The sequence below is a fragment of the Carya illinoinensis genome, chromosome 11 (assembly GCF_018687715.1).
Source record: "Carya illinoinensis cultivar Pawnee chromosome 11, C.illinoinensisPawnee_v1, whole genome shotgun sequence".
Lineage (NCBI taxonomy): Eukaryota > Viridiplantae > Streptophyta > Magnoliopsida > Fagales > Juglandaceae > Carya > Carya illinoinensis.
The window spans coordinates 4,282,989-4,307,783 of NC_056762.1; the positions used below are offsets into that span (position 1 = coordinate 4,282,989).

The 24,795-nt window shown below is 34.3% G+C and overlaps 2 protein-coding genes across 3 annotated transcripts; one reads left to right on the forward strand and one right to left on the reverse strand.

The window, feature by feature from the left end:
• Nucleotides 1–1,631: 1,631 nt before the first annotated feature.
• LOC122281770 (probable boron transporter 2) lies at nt 1,632–7,889 on the reverse strand. 2 transcript variants are annotated; one of them, XM_043093536.1, is made up of 12 exons: nt 6,501–7,889; nt 6,227–6,309; nt 5,923–6,115; nt 5,698–5,836; nt 5,230–5,395; nt 4,780–4,946; nt 4,480–4,542; nt 4,254–4,349; nt 3,641–3,778; nt 3,240–3,559; nt 2,484–2,754; nt 1,632–2,311 (listed from the first exon to the last, which is right to left on the reverse strand). In XM_043093536.1, exons 1-12 carry the CDS (start codon nt 6,602–6,604, stop codon nt 2,012–2,014), a joined length of 2,040 nt encoding a protein of 679 aa, XP_042949470.1. In that variant the 5' UTR covers nt 6,605–7,889; the 3' UTR covers nt 1,632–2,011. The 2 variants fall into 2 exon arrangements, with proteins under 2 accessions (XP_042949470.1, XP_042949468.1); XM_043093534.1 differs by having other exon boundaries at nt 4,480–4,653; nt 6,501–7,878.
• Nucleotides 7,890–21,038: 13,149 nt separating this feature from the next.
• LOC122282136 (luminal-binding protein 1-like) lies at nt 21,039–23,287 on the forward strand. The gene is made up of 5 exons (XM_043094095.1): nt 21,039–21,056; nt 21,999–22,122; nt 22,266–22,408; nt 22,518–22,605; nt 23,217–23,287. The coding sequence occupies exons 1-5, from the start codon at nt 21,039–21,041 to the stop codon at nt 23,285–23,287; spliced, it is 444 nt and encodes a 147-aa protein (XP_042950029.1).
• The last annotated feature ends 1,508 nt before the right edge of the window (nt 23,288–24,795 follow it).

Genomic DNA, 24,795 nt, shown 5'->3' on the forward strand with positions numbered 1-24,795 from the left:
AATTTCCGCCAGTACCCTGATTGGAAAGGTTGGCTAATATTCGAGTGACGCCAGGATCCAGTAGTAGAGAGAGCAGCATGAGGAGATAATGGAAAGAATTGTATGCATTCCACTAGCCTGTGTGCCCTGATACCCCTATCTACCCAGTCACCAAATCTGCACCAACTAAATCTTCATATCCAGGTGATTGAGCTTTTTACAGTGGACTTAGATTAGATGATTGAATTTTATAGTGGCATTCAGATCTAGTATCCACAAAGATTTGGATAATATCCCCCGGAATCCCCCCTAACCTAGAAAAAAAGAGAGGTTGATTATATGCTCTGCATTTTTGCTCACTGAACATAGTTGAAAGGTCTAGAAAAAGTGGGAGCAGGAGGTTTAAGGAGTTTATCTCAAGTGGCTTGTAATTGTTAAATTAAAACTTCTTTTGAGTAATTGGAAGAGATAAATTTATTTATTCGATTTATATTCTAAGAGTAGTCATGCTTTCTCAACTGGCCATAAGTTCCAATGGCATAATTATCATCTTATTCGACGAATAGTGGAGCTGTTACCTTCAGAAAGAGTTAAAAAGATTCATCCAGCAATGAGATAGAAAGAATAAAGAGGGAGTGGAAGCTGCATTAGAATTGGGATGTTCAGAATGATTGAATCCAGGATTAGGAAAAATGGTTGCCAGACAGAAACATTAGAAAAGCAGCAACCACCTAGAAGTATGCCTACTCCATTACTAATTATTTAAGCAAGGACATATAAAGCTAAAGTGTGGTGCTATCTTTCCCATATCAGAAAAGATTCTTCTTCGTCAATCTTGAAGCCATTTGTGGGAAGCATGATATGAATGTTGCAGTGCAAAAGGTGAAGCCTCAAATGACCAAGGAGAACTTTGAGAAAGACACCTTGACAGATTGTACACACTTCTTGTCCAGTTCCTTTCTGGAAGAAGACACACACAGGGCCCCAGCTATCGAGTCTCATGACTTCAATGTCCTTGGTGACCACCTGGAGGCTACAACATGTTAAAATTAGGGTCCAAAATCGCCTCATTGGAGGCCAATCCTTACGGTTTCGCTGTCACAAGTTAAAATCAGTGTCTCTTTTACACAGCTACAGCATAACACAAATATCTCACATGCAACATGTGTTAATAGAGACATCTGAACTAAGCCAACTCATGGGTACTGAATGGAAGAAAATGAAGTATGAGAATTTTCGATATCCCACCCATTTATTTTCTCATATTATACAAATAGTTCAGTGATTACGTATGATTACGTATGCTATTTAATGATGATCAAAAGTTCAAGTTTTTTTTTGTTTTTTAAGTAAATAATTTTAACTCGTGTCTCGTATAGCATCGTGTCTATACATCGTGTCGAACTAGATGAATGCACACGTCTGTAGCCATAGATTTAGTACATAGTAATTGTTTGTTAATACCATAATTTGATTTTTGGATCAAGTGGAGCTGTAGTTGTTAAGAGTACTTGCCATGAAAATCAGATGAGTGCTCAATATAAAGATTCAGTAATAAATCATTCCCACACAGGGGAAGGAGGTGGCACTACGTTTATAACCATCGTTTACTCTTTTCACAAAATTTTCAGTGAGATGAGTATACCAAGTAATAGTAGAAAAAGGGTCAAACTGATCTTTCTTCCATTCCTTGACTTCTTGATCCTGTTACCACTTGCAGAATGCAGATTACTTTAGGAGAGAAATACATAAGATGACCAGCAAACAGAAGCAGTGAAAACAAATAGACGTTATCCATTATAAGTCTCATGTTTTCTGCCCAGCCTATGTGGAATGGAAGATAGAAGAGAGCAGCACTGACTATCAACCTACACCATTTTAAAAGGTTGGAAGAAAGAAAAGAAACGCACACCTACAAGATGACACTTGGTTACATGATTTTAGAACGGGACCTCTCGAGCACCATTGACAACTAACCTCACCATAATCACAAACTTGGTATAATCACAAACTTAGTGTTTTAGCTTCAAAATTAACCACAGGAGCTTTGTCCAAGAATAGATGGCACAGGACTGGGAGTTTTTTTTGCTTCGAGTTCTTTTCCCTTCAACCAGGGACTCTGCTCCCCCCTCAGTTCACTTACATGGTTGCTGTCTACTCTCTGAGACACCCGCGGGCTATAAGCAGGCCTGATATCCTCTACTGAAGTATGGTTCAAACTTGTTACTTTAGGACTTAGAGTGAGACGGATCTCACCTCGGCTTCTTGTGATGATTTCATCAAGAATTTCCCCACCATCAATATTATTAATTCTCGCCTGAGGTTCTTGGTCCTGAAAATGCATAAAACATTAAGACGTGTAGAGAAGCATCAGGATATTAGCTAATAAAGGCCCGTTTTGGAACAGGTAACTTGACTCATTGTTATCATGAAACAGAATGCAAGGACAGCCAATCCAAATATGGTGTTTCAAGTAACATGAGTAGAATGGTTAAGACATTTACTTGAAATGACATGTTAAAAGCAATCGCCGGGACTTCCTCATACTCCGCAGCATCCAAGTCTTGAAGATGGGCTCCTTTAAAAAACTTAGGGAGAAAATATTGTCGTACTGGTACTAGAAGCATGATCAAGAGTGGGAAAAGGACCCCAGCTAATGGTATCCATGTTATGCCGAAACATACAAGCAAGTAAGCTGTCTGGAACATGGTGAAGGTTGCAATTGTTTTGAAGGGCACAGTCTCAACAAAGGTTGCACGATAATCCTCCCGCACCCTAACAAATATAATGATCATCTGTTTACTCTTAAAAAAATTAACAATGATGCTAATTATGTGCATAATAAGTTCGAGAATGGTATGTTTTCTATATTACACTGAAAAACTGAAAACTATCCATGGACATGTAAGAAATGAAACTGAAAGCCAAAACTGTAATTGAATTACAAATAGCATAATTGTATTTTACACAAAACACTCTAATTACATATAAATAGATAATACATATATATGTGTGTGTGTGTGTGTGTGTGTGTGTATACACGTATGTGCGAGTGTGTTTGTGTGTGTGTGTGTGTGTGAGAGAGAGAGAGAGAGAGAGAGAGAGAGAGGGATTATTCCACATATGATTTTCAGCATGATAAAGCCATTTTTTTGAAAACAAAAGAGATTAATATTAGAGCATATCAAGAGAGGAAAATGTCTTTGAAGGTATAAGTTTTGAAGTACAGAAGAACTCAAATTCCTAGAGCAGAAACTTACTTGTATCTTCGACTTGGAGCAGTGAAAAGCAACAATATCCTCTCCCAGAATTGATTTCCAGGCAAGCTTTCAATTGCCATGAAAGCAAAGTAGCCCCAAAGAACTGAAGTTGGGATCTTCTTTAAAAGAGGCATAGCAGCAACACAACCGCCAACCATCAATGCTTGAAGCAGATTACTGACTCGTTGTTCTTTGACTTCGACAGGCAAAAGATCGTCAATATCCTTATCGACATCAAAAACTGTCTCATCGACAGGGGCACCTATATAGCCAGTACTAGAGACCAATTGGATTGTGGACTCTTTCAGCTCTCTCAGTCCCTGTGAAGCACAGATCTAAGATAGGGAAATGCATAAACAACAGATTTGTATCAATCAGAAATCTTAAATGAAAAAGTTTACCAGAGAAGATGGAATTTGGCAGGTTAGTGGAGTCTGCATTTCATTATATGCTTCTTGCATGTTCCGGTATAATTGACCCAAATTTGCATTATTACGCATGCTTTGTCGGACTGTTGATACAAGCTTATTCCGCAAAAGCTGTTCCGTGGAAAGAAATCCCAACGTATTTAAAAAAGATACAACAACAGGGAAAGAAGAATTCTACCAAAATATTTGGCTATATAATGAATAAAGAAGCAACTAACAAAAGAGGATCAATCAAGACGAAACCCAAGAAATAAAAACAGGCAGGGAGATGTATTCTCATTGTGGAATGAAACAGAATTCAAGACAGGACAGGGATTTATGTTCGAGTTGCTCAACATAATTGTCACAGACAGATATTCTTAACTGTCAAATTAGTAACAATCAAGTGAGCACTCGGGTTATCATTGGAATGAATTCATAGAATGGCTGGATTTTAGTTCTGCTTGCATGCCAAGATTGCAGAGGGTATAAGATTCTATTCTTACAATCTAAATTCTATACCCTTATAAACTAGCAAACAAAACCAGGGGGATTATATAACTGTTAAAAGATCAATTAACTTCAAGATCAAGATAGGGTAGATTACCTGATGCTTTAGGGTAGCTAAGCTTTTTGTATGCATTGGAGACTGCGGAATTACACCATTGGAAGGAGGAATGCCGATAAGCCCGCATAATATGACCTGACAAGGAAAATAATTCAACAACTAAAATGAAAAGCTTCCTTAGGTACAACTTATAAGAAATGCTCTTATAGATGGAGCCTTTTGGCATAATTACAAGTTAAAATTGATATTCAATGAAACAGCTCACCAAGAATCCCAGAAGAAGAAGGTCATAATGATATGAAGCTGGTTTCTTCAGATTGAACTCCTTCTGTTGAGAAAGTTGAGATGCAACACTGTGATCAAAGTAGTAAAGCACAGCAATCATAGTTGCTGGTATAAATGCTCCAACAATATATAGTGGAGGAACATTCAACATGTCCTGCACAACTTAACAACATGAGTTTGTAGCTGAGATTCCGACACAAGGAAACAAAATTGAGGCTCTCTCTGAAAGCAGATGCTAGAGAAGTGTCTTGGCAGGTATTTGAAAAACCATAAGATTCACCTTGATAACTGTCCAATTTGAGTAGGCCCCAGGAGACCATGGATTCGGACTGAAAAGACGCCTTGGGATCCCTCTTGGGACTTCATTTACAGGTATGTAAGACACACCGGTCCATAAAAGCACCATTAGTGGAACTCCATAATCTGTGATAAATCCCCGCAGCCAACCTATAAATTTGAATCACATATATCATTAAAAAACTAATAAGATCTATGACAAACAGCATAGATATCCAAATATTTCTTTTATCTTGACAGCAACAAACAACAAAATTTCAAAAGAAGAAAACCATCAAAAGGGGAAAATGAAAAGATTGTATCAAATTACTAATGGGAGAAAACAAGAGAGACATTAGCCAACAACTGTAGGCCTGTCAGTGACTAATGACGTGACAAATGCGATCGATCTTTTAACCCTATACTTGAGACTTCCAAAGTTAACTCCTCATACCTGTCCCATAGCGCCAGGATCTAGCTTTGCGACTTCTGAGTGCAGTAAGAAGAAGGCCAAAGGACAGAAACAATGCAAACATTCCATTGCCAAATCGCCATGATAATTGGAGTGCAGTCTGATTTGGATTTTCTCTCTGGGGTATGCCAAACTCTTCCACAACTCCCTGTAGTATAAAGTCCATAAATTGAACGTACGATGAAAAGAATGTTTGCAGAGCAGATTAGTTCGGTGAGTGATTTGGGGAAAAGGTGGAAGATTTTTGTTATTAGAGGGTTCGAATCAATGTTTGGTTTCGGTAACCTTTACTGGTAGTATTTGAGAGCTTATCACTACCATGAAAATTACTCAGTACCATGAGTTTTTCAAGCCAACTTTCAGATATACCATTATTTCGAGAACCTTTCAGTCCTAATTAACCAAGATGAAGCTATAATGTAACAAATTAAAGTCATAAAGGATATTCACCCGTATGGCCTCCTGCATAAATAGCATTGCAATTAACAGACCAAACAATTCACCAGCTAGGCGCGTAAACCTATTGATAATAGAGCATGCACCCAGAATGGCCAGCAAGAAGAGCAAAAGGGCAGTCCACACACGTACCCTGAAAATCCAATTATGTAGAGTTTCAAATATCACCAAAGATCAATCCCTTTGCATTATTAAGTACCCGGAATGTTCACAAGATACCATCCAGTCCAGCCTAAGAAGAGTTTCTGCCCCAAATCCTTTCGGTCCTTGGCAAAGTTGAACATGAATGTATACATCAACACTGTTGGTTCAGCCACTCCTAGAATGAGTAGGGGCTGTCCACCAACAACTGAGTGGATAACACCACAAAGTGCTGTTGATGCAAGAGTTTGGACAGCAGTCAAACTTCCTTCTGTAAGATATAATCAAACAAAGCATGTCTAAGAAAGCCATCACCAAGCAGATGGGGGAATAATAACAATAATAGGATGTTGGCAGCCCAAAATAGGAAAATCCTTCTCACCTGTACTTCTCTCTAGCTGCTCCCCAAAAGATATAACTGGAATTGCTGAAGCAAAAAATATGTATGTTGTTGGAGCCAGGATCCTATGATAGAAATAATGAATATAGATTCAACATGTCACAAAAATAAAAATAGAAAATATCTGCAGAATTGAATGGTCTACAGTCAAGAAGCTGTGATGGCTACTCAAATTACAGAGGTGAAATCGATAGATTTAGTAACAACAAATTATTCTATTTGTGATACGGGGAAAAGCATTACAAGAGTCACAAACCTGATACCCGCTTGGATACCACCAGTCCAGTCTTGTTTGTAGCATAGAAGTCTTCCTTTGAGGTCATTTTTTATTCCGCGGAAGGGCACAAATGTTTCTTCCATGAGCCAAATATTTTGTGAACGTGAAGGATTAGAACTTTGTTTTTTGTGTAAGCAACAAGCAACCCAGAAGATAGGAATGGAAAATGCTTAATTCAGCTTCAATAATTAAGGAACTCGAGAGGCCAACAAGTTAATTAAATATGCATAAGCAAAGATATATTTAGGAATGTATGTGCAAATTTATGGGCAGATAGGTAAAGATTTCTTCTTCATCATTGGAGATTGAAAGAAACGCTAGAAATAAGTGTTGACTCGACCTTTATGAAATCCATAAACGAATGAATACAATGGAAGAATTTACATCTCGATTGAGTTATAAAGAAAGAACGATTGGAGTATTTTGCTACGAGGAAGAATAAAAAAAGTAGTGGCCAATGAATGTCTCTATTTGGATTCCATCCTTGGTAACAAAAAAATAAGAATATTAGCGAATAGAACTCATAGTGAACTAGGAAGTTCTAAACTTTTAACGAAATTGCCAGACACCCTGCATATGCTCTGATCAGAACTGGTAGTTGACTGTGAAAAAGTTTAGATCCTTCACCTTCCCTTTTCTCTTAATTATCAAAGAGGCCATCAACTAGTTCCCACCAATAGTTCATGCTAAAATTGGTGGAAATCGAAGTCAAGCTGTAGAGTTGAGAGGTTAAGAGAACAAGAACCACCGAATTAACGAGAACCCATAATCAAAAACTGCATTTGGGATGGTTCAGAACAATTTGAAGCAATTGGGTATTAATAGACAGATGAACATAGATATCTATCCTGCGAGACTAACGAGAGCCCATGATTATAAAACCACAGAAAGGATTGATTCAGAACACTTTTGAGCAAATTATCTATCCTGCGAGACTAACGAGAGCCCATGATTATAAAACCACAGAAAGAATTGATTTCAGAACACTTTTGAGCAAATGGGCATCAACCAAACTGGAAAAAGTTCAATCAAAGTTACATGATTCAATGAAGACTCTTCTGAGAAACAACATAAACGAGGACTCACATAGAGAAAAGAGGCTTGCGGTTACATAAACAGAGACTGAAAGCACAGAGATATAAAAGAAGACAAGGAAGGCACGGATGATTCAGATGTAGCCCAAAACAACTTCTGACAACTCAGGTAGTAAACGAGCAAAGGAAGAGAATCTGATAGAATATTTAGCTAACTCACTCCGCAAATGCAAGGGATTTCCGCGTGAATGAGAAAGTGTGTAATGACTAGGCATAAATAACTCTCAGCATTGGAATAAAACAAACAGTATGATGTGAGAGAGAAAGAAAGCAGTGGGGAAATTAAAGAATGAAAAACCAACCAACCGTTTGTTCGGTAACAAAATAAAAATTAGAGCAGAAAATTTTTCTTTTTAACATTACATACTTATGCCCAAAATTGCAGTAACATTAATTGCTTGAATTTGGTAAAAGTTATAAATATTGTCGGGATATTACAGAATTATAAGCTATTGGTAAATTATTCATGTATCTTCTTCCTCGAAACTACCTTCCCATTCCAGTCTTTGCCTAATCTTAATTCTAAGTCATTATATACTTTCTTACTATTCACTCAAGAGAAGTGTTGAAGACTAAGAAGTAGCAAGCTGGAAGGAAAAGTTTTGAGTTCCGTGATGTTGATAGAAAGATGAGAGGAAGACAAAGCCAGTGATGCAAGTTGCAACCGAGGAGCTTTCGACTCTCTAACCGTAAAAGCGGCTGACAAGACCCTGATCATGAAACAAGTTTCGCCAGTTGAAATGTCCAAACTAGGGCTGAGTCTCCAGGAAACCACAAAATTAGGGTGCTGTGCAGTGAAATCAGATTAAAAATATTTTATATAAAGTTGAAATTTAAATAAAATATTATTATAATATTATTTTTTAATATTATTATTATTTTAAAATTTGAAAAAATTAAATTATTTATTATATTTCATTTTAAAATTTAAAAAAATTATAATGATGAAACGAGATGAAACTTTTTCACCATCCAAACAGACCGTTCTTAACCATGGATACTTAAATTTTATATTTTTGTTGAAAATAACTAAATAAAAATAATTTTATCCAAGTTTCTATCTTCCAACTTTCGATTTTTGTTCATATTCGGTGTCATAATTTTTTAAGTTTAAATCCTAAGAAAACTTCTTCTTCTTCTTCTTCTTCTTCTTCTTCCTTTTTTTATTTTTTATTTTTTATTTTTTATTTCAATCATGTCTATATTTATGTGAAAAAATTGTAGATACTTGGAGTTACCACAAAATAATAAGTGCACCCCGTTGTGTAACTCTTACTAATCGTTGCCAATAGGTATATAAATAGAGGCCCTTTGTGTAACTGTTACACCACTTCGATACCAATGTTTTCCACCAACCCGTGAGACCGATATCTTAACGGGAGTTCTCGCCATATTTTGATCTTTATTTTTGCATCACTGATATCGAGAGCTTGGCTATGTCACAAGAGGGATTATTTTCACATATAAAGAAAACAATCAATAGATAAGTACTTGATTTGACAACCACATTTACATATTACAACCACTTGAGGAGAGTTTCGGATCCCCCACAGATTGCGCATGACAAACAATAGCTTGGTCATGCAAAATCTTATTACCCAATACCATTTCAAAGAGAATTATTGGAGCATTTTCCTTCAAAGTGGGAAACAAGTCATACCCGAAAATAGAGGTTGATCAAAACGTTGCATAAAACTTTACGACTAGTCACTGAAGTGTTTCACCTCCGTCGAGGCTTGAGGACGTTAGGAACTCATCACCTACCGCATCAATGTCACTCAAGACATAGGAACTCATACTCGAGTTCATAAAGTCTAGAGGTTGAAGACGATACTGTTGGTAAAAAATGGGTTGTTTCATCCAATAGTTACAAAGATTCAAAAATCTTTCCCCAAATGACATTGTTGTTTAGCTTGATATGCAACAACGTCGTTTTACATGTGTCAATAACTCATGTCTTGATTGCAGATGATGGCCTTCTTTTTTTTTTTACAAGGACAGAGACAACACCGTTCCAAGAACCCAGGACGCTGCACGCAAGAGAACGAATGACACTGTTTTGGATGAAAATCATTCATTCTCAAACTACGATGTTCATACTAGATTGAAATTTCATCAAACGGCCCAAAAACATATCTTACCTCCGACCCATTTCATTGAAGCTCGTCGATTGATATAAGAATTGATCCAAGTCGCCCATCAAGCTGTTATGCAAGTCGAGATCGGATCTGTTGCGGTTAGGGTAGTAAATTTTAATCGAAAAATTGGTCTTCATCGGACCGAAGTTGGTCTGGTTCAAAACCGGTTTTTAAAATGTCAAAACCGACTCAGTTTTTATGATTTTTAGGACTGGATTAGTTCACTATAATATATATTTAAATTAATTTTTTTTAATATTATATATGATTTATATATATAATAAATAAATTATAATTATATATAAGATAATGTTATTATAAATTATAACATAAAACTTTAATCTTAAATATGAAAATTAATTTGATCATATGCTTTAAACATAAAATATATATCAAGTAGATTTTTTTTATAAAGCAGATTTTTGTAAATAATAACAGATTTTTAATAAAACAGTTTTTTTTTAAAGCAGCTTTTTTTTATGAGAAATTTGCATTTTATTAAAACCGGAAAACCAGATCGAACCGAACCAGAAACTGGAGTACTAGTTTAGGAGAGTAATCAGTGCATAATCGGTTTTGAAAAATGCACTGATGCATACCTGTTTGGGTCTAAATTTTGTCCAAAACAGGACCGAATCGAATTGATTACACCCCTAGTTGTGCCTAACCCGAATCTGAATTGCTCAATCTGTTTTCTAACCCAATTCGAACATATTTGAGTTTTTTTTTTTTTTCTTTTTTTATCGTTTTATCTTTTCAAGCCCAACTTTGTTCATTCGAAAACTATTACCAATTCAAGTTACAACTATACTTAATAGCATTTCTTTATTTTAGGAGCATATTTTTACTTATTTAACACATAGTGGAAATGAAATAACCATGACTTACTATTGGTACTTAAGGAATTAATGACGAAAGTGAGAAAGAAAGAAAATAGATTATCCAATCTTTTGATTACTCAAGACACGCAGCCTACTCCCCGCAAAATAAAAACAAAGCAGTTTAAGAAAAAGAAATGGTTAAAGAAAATGCAAAATAAACCATTTGTAAATTGTTACAAGTGTGGAAAGAATGGGCATTACATATCAAAATATCTTAATAAAGGACAATGTAAAGAGAACAAAGAAATTGTGATAACAGTTTCAGAAGTAATGTTTATGGAACCTATGTCGGATTCTTGGTGGATTGACTTTCCAACAACAAGACATATCTCCAAAAATAAAGATCTGTTTGTCAAACTCGAAGAGAAGTAAGCAGGTGAGTATAGAGTATATATGGGTAACAGCACATATTGTAATGTCTTGGGATTAGGTACCTTACTGAATATTGATATTAAAATAAAGTATTTATTTCTGATTATTTGGATGTGTCTATTAAATTTTGTATATTTACGACATTTAAGATTTGATCATATAAATAAAAATCAAATGATCAATATGTATAAAAGTGGATTAATACCACAAGTGAATTTATGATTTTGATATGTGTGAATCAAATATCAAAGGTAAACTTAAGCCTCGTTTGGTTACACAAATTATCATTTCATCTCATCTCGCCTAATCATTGCAAAATTTTCAAACTCACACAAAATAAAATAAACAATTTAACTTTTTCAAATTTCAAAACAAAAATAATATTAAAAAATTATATTTAACTTTAAACTTTCATCTCATCTCATCTCATCTGTGTAACCAAACTAAGCCTTAGTAGTAAATCATTGTCTAAAGATTCGAAGTCAACAAATTTACTTGAAGTTTCTCATTATGATATTTATGGACCATTTAAAACAAAGACACGCAGTGGAATGGAGTGTTTTATTACTTTTACTAATGACTATTTAAGATATGGGTACATCTACTTATTCGGACATAAATTGGAGACACTAGAAAATTTCAAAGAATATAGAGTAGAAGTATAAATCCAATTGGGTAAACCCATTAAAAGTTTGAATAGTGATAGGAGAGGTAAACATAAAGATTTGGATGATTTCTATAAATCAAATAGTATAAAACATATTTATACTATATCATATAAATCTTAACGAAATGGCATTATAGATAAACGAAATAGAACTATATTAGATATGACAAGATCTATGATAGCATATGTTTATCTACCAACATATTTATGGGTGAAGCATTGTCAACAACAGAGTACATATTAAATAGAGTTAAAACCAAACTAAAACCCCTTTCACCTTACGAGATATAGACGGGTCATAAACCAAACTTAAACAAACTCAAAGTGTGGGCCTACAAGGCACAAGTACTTATCCCAAGGCCACTAAGGAACAAGTTAAAAAGTAAAACCTGGGAATGCAGGTTTATAGGGTATGTAGAAAACGAGAGTGATTATTGATTTTATCACTTTGAAAGAAAATAGATAGAAAGTATGGATATTGTTTTCCTCAAGAACACGAACCTATTACTCCAATCGATTAGATCCATTTGTTCAATGATTTAGAAAATCAACAGGTTTCTACAATTTCTAATGATTTAGATACTAACATTACTAAAGCACATAGTACTGGAAGTGTAACGCCCTATTCCTAGAGGTCTGGAGAGTTAGCTCTTATTACTTAATATCAACTTCAATATCACAACTATAAAATTCAAAAAACTCTATAAAATATTAATTTATTCATTCAACCCAAATATCCATATTTCTTCACAGGGACAACAAAGAAATTCTTAATAACATAAATTAAAAACTCCCATAAGACTCGAAAATATCCTTAACTAATCAAATCAAAATATCTGAAAATAAATCAATTTACTAATTACGACTCTCAAATAAGCACTTGTACCCTCGGGCACTTATTCCACTACGATCATCACACCTTACTAAAATTTCCTACTCTTGTTTTCTAGTTGAACCATTAAAATTATCTGAAAAATATTTAGACATAAGAGGTGAGTTATCAACAACTCAGTAAGCAGAGAACATAAACTAGTGTGCAAGCATGAGCATTAGCATTTATAGAGTTCAAAATGCATAACAAAATGGTTTTACTTTCAGAATGCAGAATCAGAACATGTTATCAAAAATATTAGAGCGAAAGTTTCAGAAAAATATTCTTATTCAAAGTTCTTTGGGCACAACATATCGCATCAGCATATAATTCCATATTTAACCTTCGTGGTAGGGTTGTGCAAACCCTAACAGCCAACTGAGCAAAAACAGAATGTGAATTTTTCCCTTATTATTCTCACAATCTCGAATGTGCACATAGAAAAGAACATGTAGAAAACTTTTGTTTCCAAAGTAGGTGCATCGAAAATAGAAAAGTTGGTACCAAGCCAAATAGAAGCCACAGTTTTACACCCGTGATAAGGTCAGAATAGAACAAAAATAGAAATAGATGTTATAACAGCTTTTCTTAACGATGAATTGAAAGAAGATATATTTATGACTCAACCTGAAACATTCCAAATTGAAGAACATGAAGACAAAGTCTACAAATTGAAGAGATCATTGTATGGACTTAAATAATTTTCAAGACAATGGTACTTGAAATTCCACCATGCAATATTAGAAATCAAATATCAAATAAGTCCACTTGATCATGATTGCATATACACATAGAAATGTGATAATACGTACATTAACAATATTATAATTGTACATTCATAACATATTGTTGGCAAGCAATTGTCTAAATATGATGAATAAAATAAAAGGACTTTTTAGATTTAAATTTGAAATGAAAGACATGGGTGAAGTCACCTATGTTCTTGGCATAAGAATTTCAAAATATAGGAATTCAGAAATTCTATATTTAGATCAAGGAAAATATCTAGACAAGGTACTTTAAAAAATTTGCAAATCCTTAAGTACATATATTTGCAAATGAAATACTATGAGTAAAAGTATGTGCATGAAAGATGGGGAGGAAACAAGTGAAATGCATAAAAATCCCTATGCTCAATCTGTGGGGAGCCTCATGTATGCAATGGCAAGTATAAATTTGTCACGTAATAGGATTGGTAAATAAATATCGATCTAATCCGAGGAAGGAACATTGGAAAGCAATAAAACAAATATTAAGGTATTTACATGGTACTAAAGATATGAAATTATGCTTTTGGAATCAATGATCTAAAATTAATTGGCTATAGTGATACTGATTTTTAGAAATAATACAAATTCAAAAATCTACAAGTGGATACATATTTCTATTTGGTGGTACAACAATTTCTTGATTTAGTAAAAAACAAGTTTGTGTTACAAAATTCACAATGGAACCTGAACATAGTGCATGTAGCACTACAGGTAGTAATGTGATGATGTAGAAGAAACGTTTTATTGAAAGCTTAAGTTTGAATATATTCATTAAACTAGTCAATGTGTTTTGTGATAATACATATTTCTATTTGGTGGTACAACAATTTCTTGATTTAGTAAAAAACAAGTTTGTGTTACAAAATTCACAATGGAACCTGAACATAGTGTATGTAGCACTATAGTTAGTAATGTGATGATGTAGAAGAAACGTTTTATTGAAAGCTTAAGTTTGAATATATTCATTAAACTAGTCAATGTGTTTTGTGATAATAAGTCTACCATCTCATTAATAAAAAATTAAGCATAGAGTTCCAAAGAAAAATATATTGATGTGCATTATCACTATATTTCAAATATAGCAGAAAGAGGATAGGTTAAAGTCAACTTTATTTCCTCAACTGAGATGGTAGCCGATCCCATGAACAACGGATTGTTTCTAGCAAAATCCAGTGGTATGGGGTTAAAAAACACCTAGATAAATTAGCCACATGATTGACATAGATAACTCACATGTTTTATGGACACCTAGATTAATATGATAATGTGATATTACCAAAGAAAAGAGTTGGTCATTTGTAAATTCACTTATGAGGTAGTTAAGAAAAACCTCGAGAAAAAACCTTGGAGGAAGTACTTGATAAAAGTTCAATTAATGCATGTTGGTGCATGTTTCATGTATTTGACCAAAATCATCAATTCTGGCACGAGCGTTTACTCAGTTATAGATAATTGATGTCATTCACTAAACTATAGTAAAATGAAATCACTCTTAATATGTAATCAATGGGAAAGCATATGGCTGTAAAGGATGCAGTCAGATAACGTAATGACAAAGATGTGCACACATAAGGCTTAGTCATAATTTGATGCCGATCCGCAAGTGTTATAGATGAGAGTTGACTTGTGGCAAATTTAATATTAGTACCAAGGTAAACATAGTCAACTTCATTAGTCACTATTCTTGTGTGTTTAAGTAGGAAGCTAGTGCAGAGACATGGGGTGATCACACGTACAATAACAGTGTGCTACGTGTGATCACCCCGTGCTACGTCCTCCCCATTGTAACCGGGTCCCACCCCATTGTAACAGGGTCAGGGTGATGTTTGGAGGTGTACGTATGAAGAAACACATGTTCGGTTATGTCCGACAATTGTGCTTCTTGCTAATTGTTGCCGATCAATCTATAAATAGAAGGCCCTTTGTGTATTGTTAGACCACAGCTTTGATTCCTCTGTTTTCACAAACCCGTGAGACCGATACCCTGACGGGAGTTCTCACAATATTTTGATGATCCTTATTTATCCATAAAAAACAACATTAACCAGAACAAAGTTCACAAAAGCAAAAATATATACCTAACAAGAACTTTATCCAAACAACTTTTCAAATCTATACGCGCGCGCTTACTTTCACAAATATGCCATGAATATCATTTCTGATTAATTACAAGTTTTCTCATCTCAGGATCAATTGCATGTATGCTAAGATGACAAAACTTTTCGGGTTAACGATATTTAAAGAGCAAGATGATCATCAAGCTAGCTTTTGATATCTTTAACTGTAATTCATCAAAAGCTATTGATGCAACCCTAGCTTTTTAGAGTGGTATTTGACAAAGGAGGTTGAAAAACATCCTCTGCATTGTAAGTGGCTTGTAAATGTATGCATGCATGCCGCATGATATTCCTTGGTACCATATATCCATGCATGCAGCTAGCCAGCACCATTATCATAAATTATATATAATTAATAACCTGTCAATTACCTAACTCTTTGAAGTACTGTATTCTAATTTATCACTATCTTTATCATAATCTTATCATGATCTACATGCAGATCATGACCGCATGCATATATAATCTTATCGTCATCGCCACCACCATATATATTCTGTATCATCTGATGATCAACGTACGGATCATCACCGTATCATCTTAGGGTTGGCTACTCCAACTTCTGCCGTTAAGCAACCATTTTTTAATCGGCAAAAGTCGACAAAACTGAAATTCCTTCTTTTCCTGTTAACTTGCTGCCAACGCGACACTGATTATACTGATCCTTATATATCTTTACATTTTTTTTAATCAACTCCATTCTCAATTAAGCATTTACGCTGCTGATATTCCACACTGCAGATATACGTACGCGTGCGTGCGTACGTAGCCAACCCTAAGAATATATATACACTAGCTAAGAATACCCCTAATTAAAACACTTAAATTATCCTCTCATTTTTTTAAAAGCGCCTTGGAATTAGCTGGCAACACTTTTATATGTACTGTTTTTCCCCTAACCGAAAGTGAGACTTTAATTTTCTTTCAAATGAATATTAATGTGATCCCCAACCTTTATAAGTGTGACTAGATCGATCAGATCATGTACTGCATAGTAATGTCAAAGTTTCTCGCCTCAATAAATTTTTATATCTCTAACACCAACATAAATGCAGTACACGTACGGACGTTTCGTCACGAATTTTTTTATTAATCTATTTTATCAGAAACTTATAATACTCTGACTAATTAATTAAGAAAATATAATATAATATATATCAATATTCATGGTTAGATTAGAAGAGAAAAATACAAATGAATGCGTTAAGGCTTAATTTATATAAATTAAAGACCACGGCCACTATATATATATATGCAGCCATTCACTACAAGAAATCAGGTCTTTTACAGCGCTTAAAATCGTTGCAAAAGTGTACATAAACTGCTGCATATAATCGTTTACAGCGCTTCTAAATTCCTTGCCCTGTCGCCGCTATTATAGCGTCTTTTTTGCCCAAAACAGCGAAAAAAAAAAATATCGCTGTTTATAAATGTTTTAGCAGCGATATTTTTTCCTTGCTAAATACACCAACATCGCTGTAACTGCCCCCAAGCCCATAAAGATATATCGCTGAGATTTCTTGTTTCTAGCATTTAAAATCGTTGGAACTACTTTATAAATCGCTGCAATTGACATTAGTATTTACAGCGATTATATTCCAAATTGTTGCTACTGCATAATATCAGCGTAACCGTGATGCTGAAAATGAAACTAAAAGCGCTGCAATTTAGATGTAAAACTGTTGCAAAACTCATTATCCATTCTGAAAAATCGTTGCAGAAGAGTAATTGCAGCATTACAAATCACTGCAATTGCTGTAAAAAGCGCTGCAATTGTTCTCGTAATAGCAGCGCTTTATTTTAGAATTGTTGGAATTGCTAATTTTCAGTGTAACTTATATGCTGAAAATGAACCTAAAAGCGCTGCAACTAAGAATGTAATGGAATATATGTATAAAAAATCGTTGTTAACGTAAATTTTCAGCGTTTATAGGTGCTGTATTCCCTCTAGAAAGTGTTGCAATTAATGTTCCAATAGCAGCGATTTTTTCGTAATTGTTGGAAATATTCTTTTCCAGTGTAATATAAATACTGAAAATTCGAGCAAAAGCGTTGTGACTAAGCTGCTCAATTCCAGCGAATTGGTTAGTAATTGTTGAAAATAATATTTGGCAGCGAAATAAAAATGCGGCAACTAATTCAAAAGCGCTGCAAAATATTTGCACAGCTGGAGACAAAAGCGTTGTTAAAGTGTAATTGCAGTATTACGGATCGCTATAGATTCTTGAAAATCGCTGGATTTGAATAGACAATTTCAGCGATTTTGAGAAATTTGTTGTAAATAATAAAATGCAGCGGAATAAAAATGCTGGAAATATACATTAACACACTGCGATTAGGAGAAATTGTTGCAAAATTGGGAATGTCTGAAAATCGTTATTAATGTGTAATTTCAGCATCTATAATCGCTGCAAAGACTCCAAAAAGCGCTGCTATTAGCTTTGTGGTGTTTTTTTTTTTGGCTTGTTATTTCGCCTGTTACGTTGGGTTATATATATATATATCCATATTTTTCAAACATAGTAAGAAATATAATGAACTGTTTAGTAAGAATCACATATTTAATCAATTTATTACTTAACCTAAAATAATCAATTAACTTTTCCAACACTTTTAAGTAATTTATTTGCTGTTAATTATATTCAATTAATCACTTAACTTCATTGGCAGCATCACTTAACTTCATTGGCAGCACCACAAGTTTAATAATCCTACATAACCATTCACACATAAACCTATTAACAAAGTTTCAAATTTGTTAATACGAAACATAGAGGAAAATTCTGCAGGTTACTTTCATTATAGGAAAAACCTTTTTCATTGAATATGATAAATCAAACACATTCATTCATCTAAACCCAGTGGGAAATTCACATTAATGTAGTTATGGGCTATATACATTCGGGTGGACCAATTTCTACTTGCAAAACCTACAGTACTTACAAGCTACTAAATATATAGCTCCAATTTCTTGCTCCTAAACATTAACTGAAGATCTCCACATTCATCAACAATTGTTCAACTGTCCTGCTCTTCATTAGTTATAATTAGTTCTTATCATCGATAACAATGTGCACCTGGGAATTTGGTAGAAAAACTTCAACACGTCTGCATCAAGTGGGGAGGATCCATTCTGTAGCGTTGACCATATATATTTTCAGCACGTAAACCAATTATTTTAATATAGGAAACATTGAATAATGAACAAGGAAATAATACATATTTGAGCCTGTAACTTTAATGTTCATTCATCATCGCCAATTGCCAAAATGAACCATTTTGTCAAGCTAAAATCTAGAAAGTGTCTTAACTTTCATTTAAGCAAATCACTCTAAATCACGAAACTATCACTTTTAAATTTGGTGCTTCTAAATAGTTTAGCTATTTAGAAAGAAACACACAATCACCCTGCTCTATAAGGTTTTACTCAATTTATAAAAACAGTATATATATGTTTAACTGCATATATAACTAATTAGCATATCAAATTTTTACATGCAGTACTCACATACAACGTGTATAGCTGTACATATTTAATATAAAGTTCAATGTTGATAATCTTCAGCAGTGATTTCTAGATTTATCAGTTTCATACATCACTGCTGAACCCAAAACTTGTTTGTAAATACACCAAAACTTATGGACAAATTTAAGTTACACATGTACTTTGGAAATATTCCTTGTGCTATGGTTCTAATCTACTGCAAGTTGCCTCAAACAGAGAAAATCTTAAAAGTGCCAAACTCTAACATAAATATCCAAAAACAGCCCTATTAGATAGGATAATACCTTATCAATGTATGGCCACATATGCAAACTTGTATTGCCATACTTAGTCTCCCTGCACAATTATGCAAATGATCAACCACCATTGAAATTTCCTTACTTTTAAGAGCATCCACAGAAAGTATAACAAAAAACAGGAACATGGCTGTATGGCAGCTCTAACATAATTGGTTCCAGTAGTACATAACCCAAGCCTGACATATCACTAATGCAGCATATTTGTAGCTGAAGTTACCCACCATAATTTGTTTCCCAACACAAGAGGCAGAAAAAAGTCACCATATTGGTGGGCTAATATAAAATGAAAAGAAACATATAGAGATTCATCTAATTAGAAATTGTCTCCATCAAATATTGTACACTAAATTCTCCATTTTTCAAAACTGGGCGTTCTTTTTCCAGTGTGCATACATAACAGAAAATTCATACTGTTAAGCCTACCTAAGGACTACTAAACAAAAAACCCATTTTACAACTTATGAATTCTGAGTATATCAGTTTGCTAAGTATACAAAAATTGCTGCCTCTAAAATATATTTAGAAGTGTGTGTCTGTAGGGTTGCAAGTAAATTTTTCCACTTTGATAAATAATCTCAAGTCATACATGTTATTAATATGCATTTTTCAAGTTATAGAATCAGCTGCCTTTTTCTTTCAAGCCTTATTACTCTTCCTTGGCTTTCAAGCCTTATAACTCTTCCTACTCCAATCTCCTCTTAGTACACGCCAAGCAGGTTAGTCATGTATACATTTTTGTTAAAATACAAGTACAATACAATAGACTATAGAATTACATGATCTAGAACATAAAGAAACAAGTACAGGTGGCAGCAGTTGTCAGCTATATATTGTTGCTAGCACTCCATTTCACATATCCATAACCCTATAAAAATATTACTTTTTATATCCCTGATTTACGTTGCCTTATTCTTCTGATCCATTTTAAGGAGTACTCTTAGATAATAATATTTACCTGCTCTTATAAAGCCAACACCCATTCATAGGGCATATATGATCACTCGAGTAAAATTAAAAGCTAGACACTATTCCTTAGAGTTACTTCTTTTAATTATTCAACATTGCAGCTTTTCTCGTTTGCCGACAAGTTCAGAGGTTTGTAGGATGACTCTATCCCGTCTGCTAAGCAATTCTGATTATCATTTGGTCATTCGGTTAGTCAAATAATCCCTTAACAGAATTTGACTTTTTCTTTTTGATCACCATTGATTTACGACCTTCTTGGTTTAGTATATTCTAAATGATCAGCTTCTCTATATATATTTTATTTAAGGATGAGTTATTGTGGGCAGCTGCCTGGCTGTTTCAAGCAACCAATGCTGAGTACTACCTGAAATATGTAGTGGACAATGCTTTGTACTTCGGTTGAACTGGATGGGCAGTCAAAGAAATTTTTGTCCTATAATAAATATGCTGGTTTTGCCCAGCCTTCTTTCAAACACACAGCTTAGCTATTCCAAGAACTCTATTCATTTGGATTGCTAAAATTAAAATGTTCTCTTTGAAAACCAAACATATGCTCTACATCAATTTAGAGCAGAACCAAAACAGCCATTAATTATGAATAATCTAAATCATTACCATTGTGAAGATCAACAACAACTTACACAGATATCCAATTTCCTTGAGAGAGAATGAAGTGGGAAGTGTTTACCTCAAATGTTAGAAATGCTCAGCACCAATCCTCACACGATCCGTACGGTCCCGTTCAATCTATATTGAACGTATAGCCCATTAATTTGCCAATCATAGTCTTAAATGATGATTAGACTATAAATAAAAACACATGAAAGTTAAGAGGAAATGGGCTTAATGGAGAGGGTAACAGCCATGTAGAGAACATCTAACATATGTGGAAATTAAGCCTAAATCCACTTTTGACCATGTCAAATAAACACACATGATATGTGTTTTCATATCTGAATCTCCATCTATCTCATACATAATCATATGTACATGGCTCACTCTTTTCGTATGCGAAAAGCTTTGAAAGGAATGACATAATAAACATCACGGTCAGATTCAGCATGCTTACACTCAAATGCTCCTCGTGATCCAGGCCCAATTACTATTGGGCAGCATTCTTACACACATGCAATGCGACATAAGAAGTACTATTGGAAATAAAATCATCGTAAACTATTATCCTTACAATCACTACCAAATGCTACCTCTTAGATCCCCAGTAAAAATACACAGAATTTTAAAAATTCTCCCATTTCCCTTCTAATTACATGCAGGAGTGGTTTTTAAGTTTACTTGCATTCATACGATATTATACAGAAACTTAACTGAAAGCTGCCCCATTATGCACTATGGGTGATCAAATGTATTGTTTTTCTTTCTTTACTTTGCATATATATACAAATTCACGTTGTTTAGGAGCCTTAACAAATGAGTAAGATAATAAGAACTCTCCAAACTACAAATTTCCTATGTATTGCATGCATCATTGTTCAACATATCATTCAATCAATCACAGCACACCATCCTTTAATATAGCATCAAAACTGAAAATTCGTAGATGAAAGAAAATGATCACCCACATTAAGCTAGTGTGCATGTAGTTTGGTGGTCCAACTGCTCCATCAAATAGGCTGTTCCTGAAATACATGAACAATGCTTGAAGGCCTGTTAGTATATCAGAAAAACTGGATGTTAATATAGAGTGAGGAAAAAATATAATTTTGTTTTATGCACAACATAATGTGTAAAAATCAAGTATGAGAAGGGATATTGCAATTACATAACTTCCAATAACAGCTTCTTAAGGACTATTTTGATGGAAAGGAACGGAACAAAGCTGTGAACCCAGATGAGGCAGTTGCTTATAGTTATGCTGTACAAGGAAGCATATTGAGTGGAGAGGGTGGTGAAGAAACTAAAGGTACTACTTTTCTTTTCATATTATATGTTTGCAATTATGTTATCCATGAGATGGTGCTACCATAATGTAGCTGAACTATATGGGCAGCACTGACAATGTGCCTTGTAGGATTCTTGATTAATGATATCCTTCTCCTGACTAAGCTGCTCCACTGACCCTTGGAATTGAAACTGTTGGTGGACTGATGACCAAGTTGATCCCAAGAGACACTGTTATCCCAACAAAGAAATCGCAGGTTTTCACCACTACACAAGGATCAGCAGACTACCGTGTCCATTCAAGTATGGTACCGACATGTTTATTTTTCTAGAAAGTTGGACAAATTTTTTCCTAGTTGTGTGTTAGCTTTCTTGAACTGTTAATCTAAAAGTTGGATGCTCCTATTATGATACCAGGTCTTTGAAGGTGAAAGGAGTCTTACAAAGGATTGCAGGAATCTCGGGAAATTTGATCTAAATAGAGCAGAATTCCTCCAGCTCCAAGGTTTGCTTTCTGCCTTTGTAAAATGTTTATTAGATATTATATATATATATATATATAATATCTAATAAAGTTAATTAAATGAAGATATAAAATGCAGAAAAATAGTTTCGGCCAGATAATAAAACTGTGTTATATTAATCTATTAATATATGCATACACAAGTTTGGATATGATACATGGATATACACTAAACTGCAGATAAGAACTAAGTTACAAATATAAACTATAGTTATCCATTTGAGAATTAATTAGTGATTTGGTTGTTGCCATTTCTGGTAGGATAATGTTACTTTGAAGTTTATTAAGAACTTCATTTGGTGGAGTACAACTTTTCTTAATCAGTATCTATTTAGTTTTATAATATGAGATGGAGTCCTATGTCTGAGTTGTCTTAAGAAGAGTCATTCATCTTAACAGCCCCCTCAAGCTAGTGGGAGGTGAGACTACCTTAAGCTTGAACCTGAGTAAATGAAATCGAGCTGCAGATAAAGTTTTGGTAAATATATCTGCTGCTTGATTAGAGGTAGGAAAGGGTAATGGTGATCAAATGTCCTTATTGATTACTTTTTTTAACACAAAGTGATAGTCTACATATTCAATGCTTGGTACAGGGTTGGCAGTCAAGGCAAGTGCACTAACATTATCACACCAAAGGATGGGAGCTGTGATGAGAGAAAGATGAAATTCATTGAACAACATGCAAAGTACATAAAGCTTAGTTGTAGTGAGTTGTTGTACAAACAAAAAACAAGAAGTCACTACAAGCAACGTACTCATGAAAGGGGAGAGATAGACTAATGAGATGTGTAAAGTTTCCTATTTTTTTCTGGTCTTTTGATCTATTTGGTGAAAAATCATGAACTTCCACAAAAAATGATCGAAGGGACAAAGGAAATTTCCCTTTGTGTCTATAATTAATTAAGCAAACCCTAGCATGGACTCATTTAATTGTTCCTATTAGACTAAGAAATAAAATATAAATATATAGCTAATGTGCTGGAGAGCTGTTTGTCTACTAATACTTACATTTAAAAACGTCACAGGGGTGACCATAATCACCCTACCATTAATGTCTTCTAAATAAAACTATCTGCCAGCTTACAATTACATGATCGACAAGAAATTAAGGCAATGAAAGTACTGATCCAATTAGTTAGTTGTAAATTAAGCACTTATAAAAACCCTAGGTTATCAACTTCACTACCTTGATCTGCCAAATTAATTAATTGGCACCAAACTTACGCCAAAACATTTCACGTAATTTATTTGTTTGTTTTTCTCCCTTCAAATTAGGACATGCATGATGTCAAAAAAAATTCAACCCCATTCCATTCCCTATAGTTTCTGATATGTGGGTGACTTTATGCTAAGAGCCAAGGCCAAAAGATCACTCTTCTGAAAGAAGAGTGATCTTTTTATTAGAATACAATGTGGATTGATTAGTTAACTTGTAGCTTGATTAATTAACTTGCTGCTTGATCAGGCTAATGTTTGTGAAATCCTATTTTCAATCAAAAAACTTTTATACAAATTTCATTACCAAAGCTGCTATCATGCACTGGAACCATAACTCAGAACCACAATTCCATGGCATGGTAGCAGTGTATTTTAAACAACACCAAAATAATTGACAAACCAACCCAAACCCACACTTTAATATGCACAAAACAGACCCCATAACACAGATGCACAAAAAAGCAAGTAAACTCAGATGCACAAAATAGAACCACAACTGTTATGTGCACTAAAATGCCACTGCACTGAAACAGAACCACACAACAAATGAAGTTTGTAGTGCAAGCAGAACCAAAGGGTAGTAGAATGCAGAAAACACGCGCTGAAGGCCACTTCTCTTTCTTAGACAATTTCTTTATAAGTTTTAGTAAATTGAAATATAAAATAAATGTTAAACACATGTAGAGAACTTGGAAGGCATGAACCTTATTGTTTAAAAAACAGATAAATTCACTGCAGATTGTAGTAAATATCGATGGGTGGAAGCTCTTCTAATATTCTAATGGGATGAGATAACCAATAGTGTCAAATGTCAAATATTATTTGACCCTGTCAGTGGCAGCTTCTTACTGCATGGGAGTTTTAAGTGATCTGCATAGTATATATTTAATATATACTAGTTTTGTTTTCCTTGCCATCTAACACATTCATTGGACATTGTTTTTGAGTTTGAGT

Bases quoted from the DNA above. Each gene is read 5' to 3' on its own strand.
- LOC122281770 (XM_043093534.1), bottom strand. From the start codon at position 6,604: ATGGAAGAAACATTTGTGCCCTTCCGCGGAATAAAAAATGACCTCAAA. The intron at 5,396-5,697 runs GTGAATATCCTT...TTTATACTACAG, and splicing joins TTATGCAGGAGGCCATACGG to GGAGTTGTGGAAGAGTTTGG. The intron at 4,654-4,779 runs GTGAATCTTATG...TAAGTTGTGCAG, and splicing joins CAAATTGGACAGTTATCAAG to GACATGTTGAATGTTCCTCC.
- LOC122282136 (XM_043094095.1), top strand. The intron at 22,409-22,517 runs GTACCGACATGT...TTATGATACCAG, and splicing joins ACCGTGTCCATTCAAGTATG to GTCTTTGAAGGTGAAAGGAG. The intron at 22,606-23,216 runs GTTTGCTTTCTG...TGCTTGGTACAG, and splicing joins AGAATTCCTCCAGCTCCAAG to GGTTGGCAGTCAAGGCAAGT.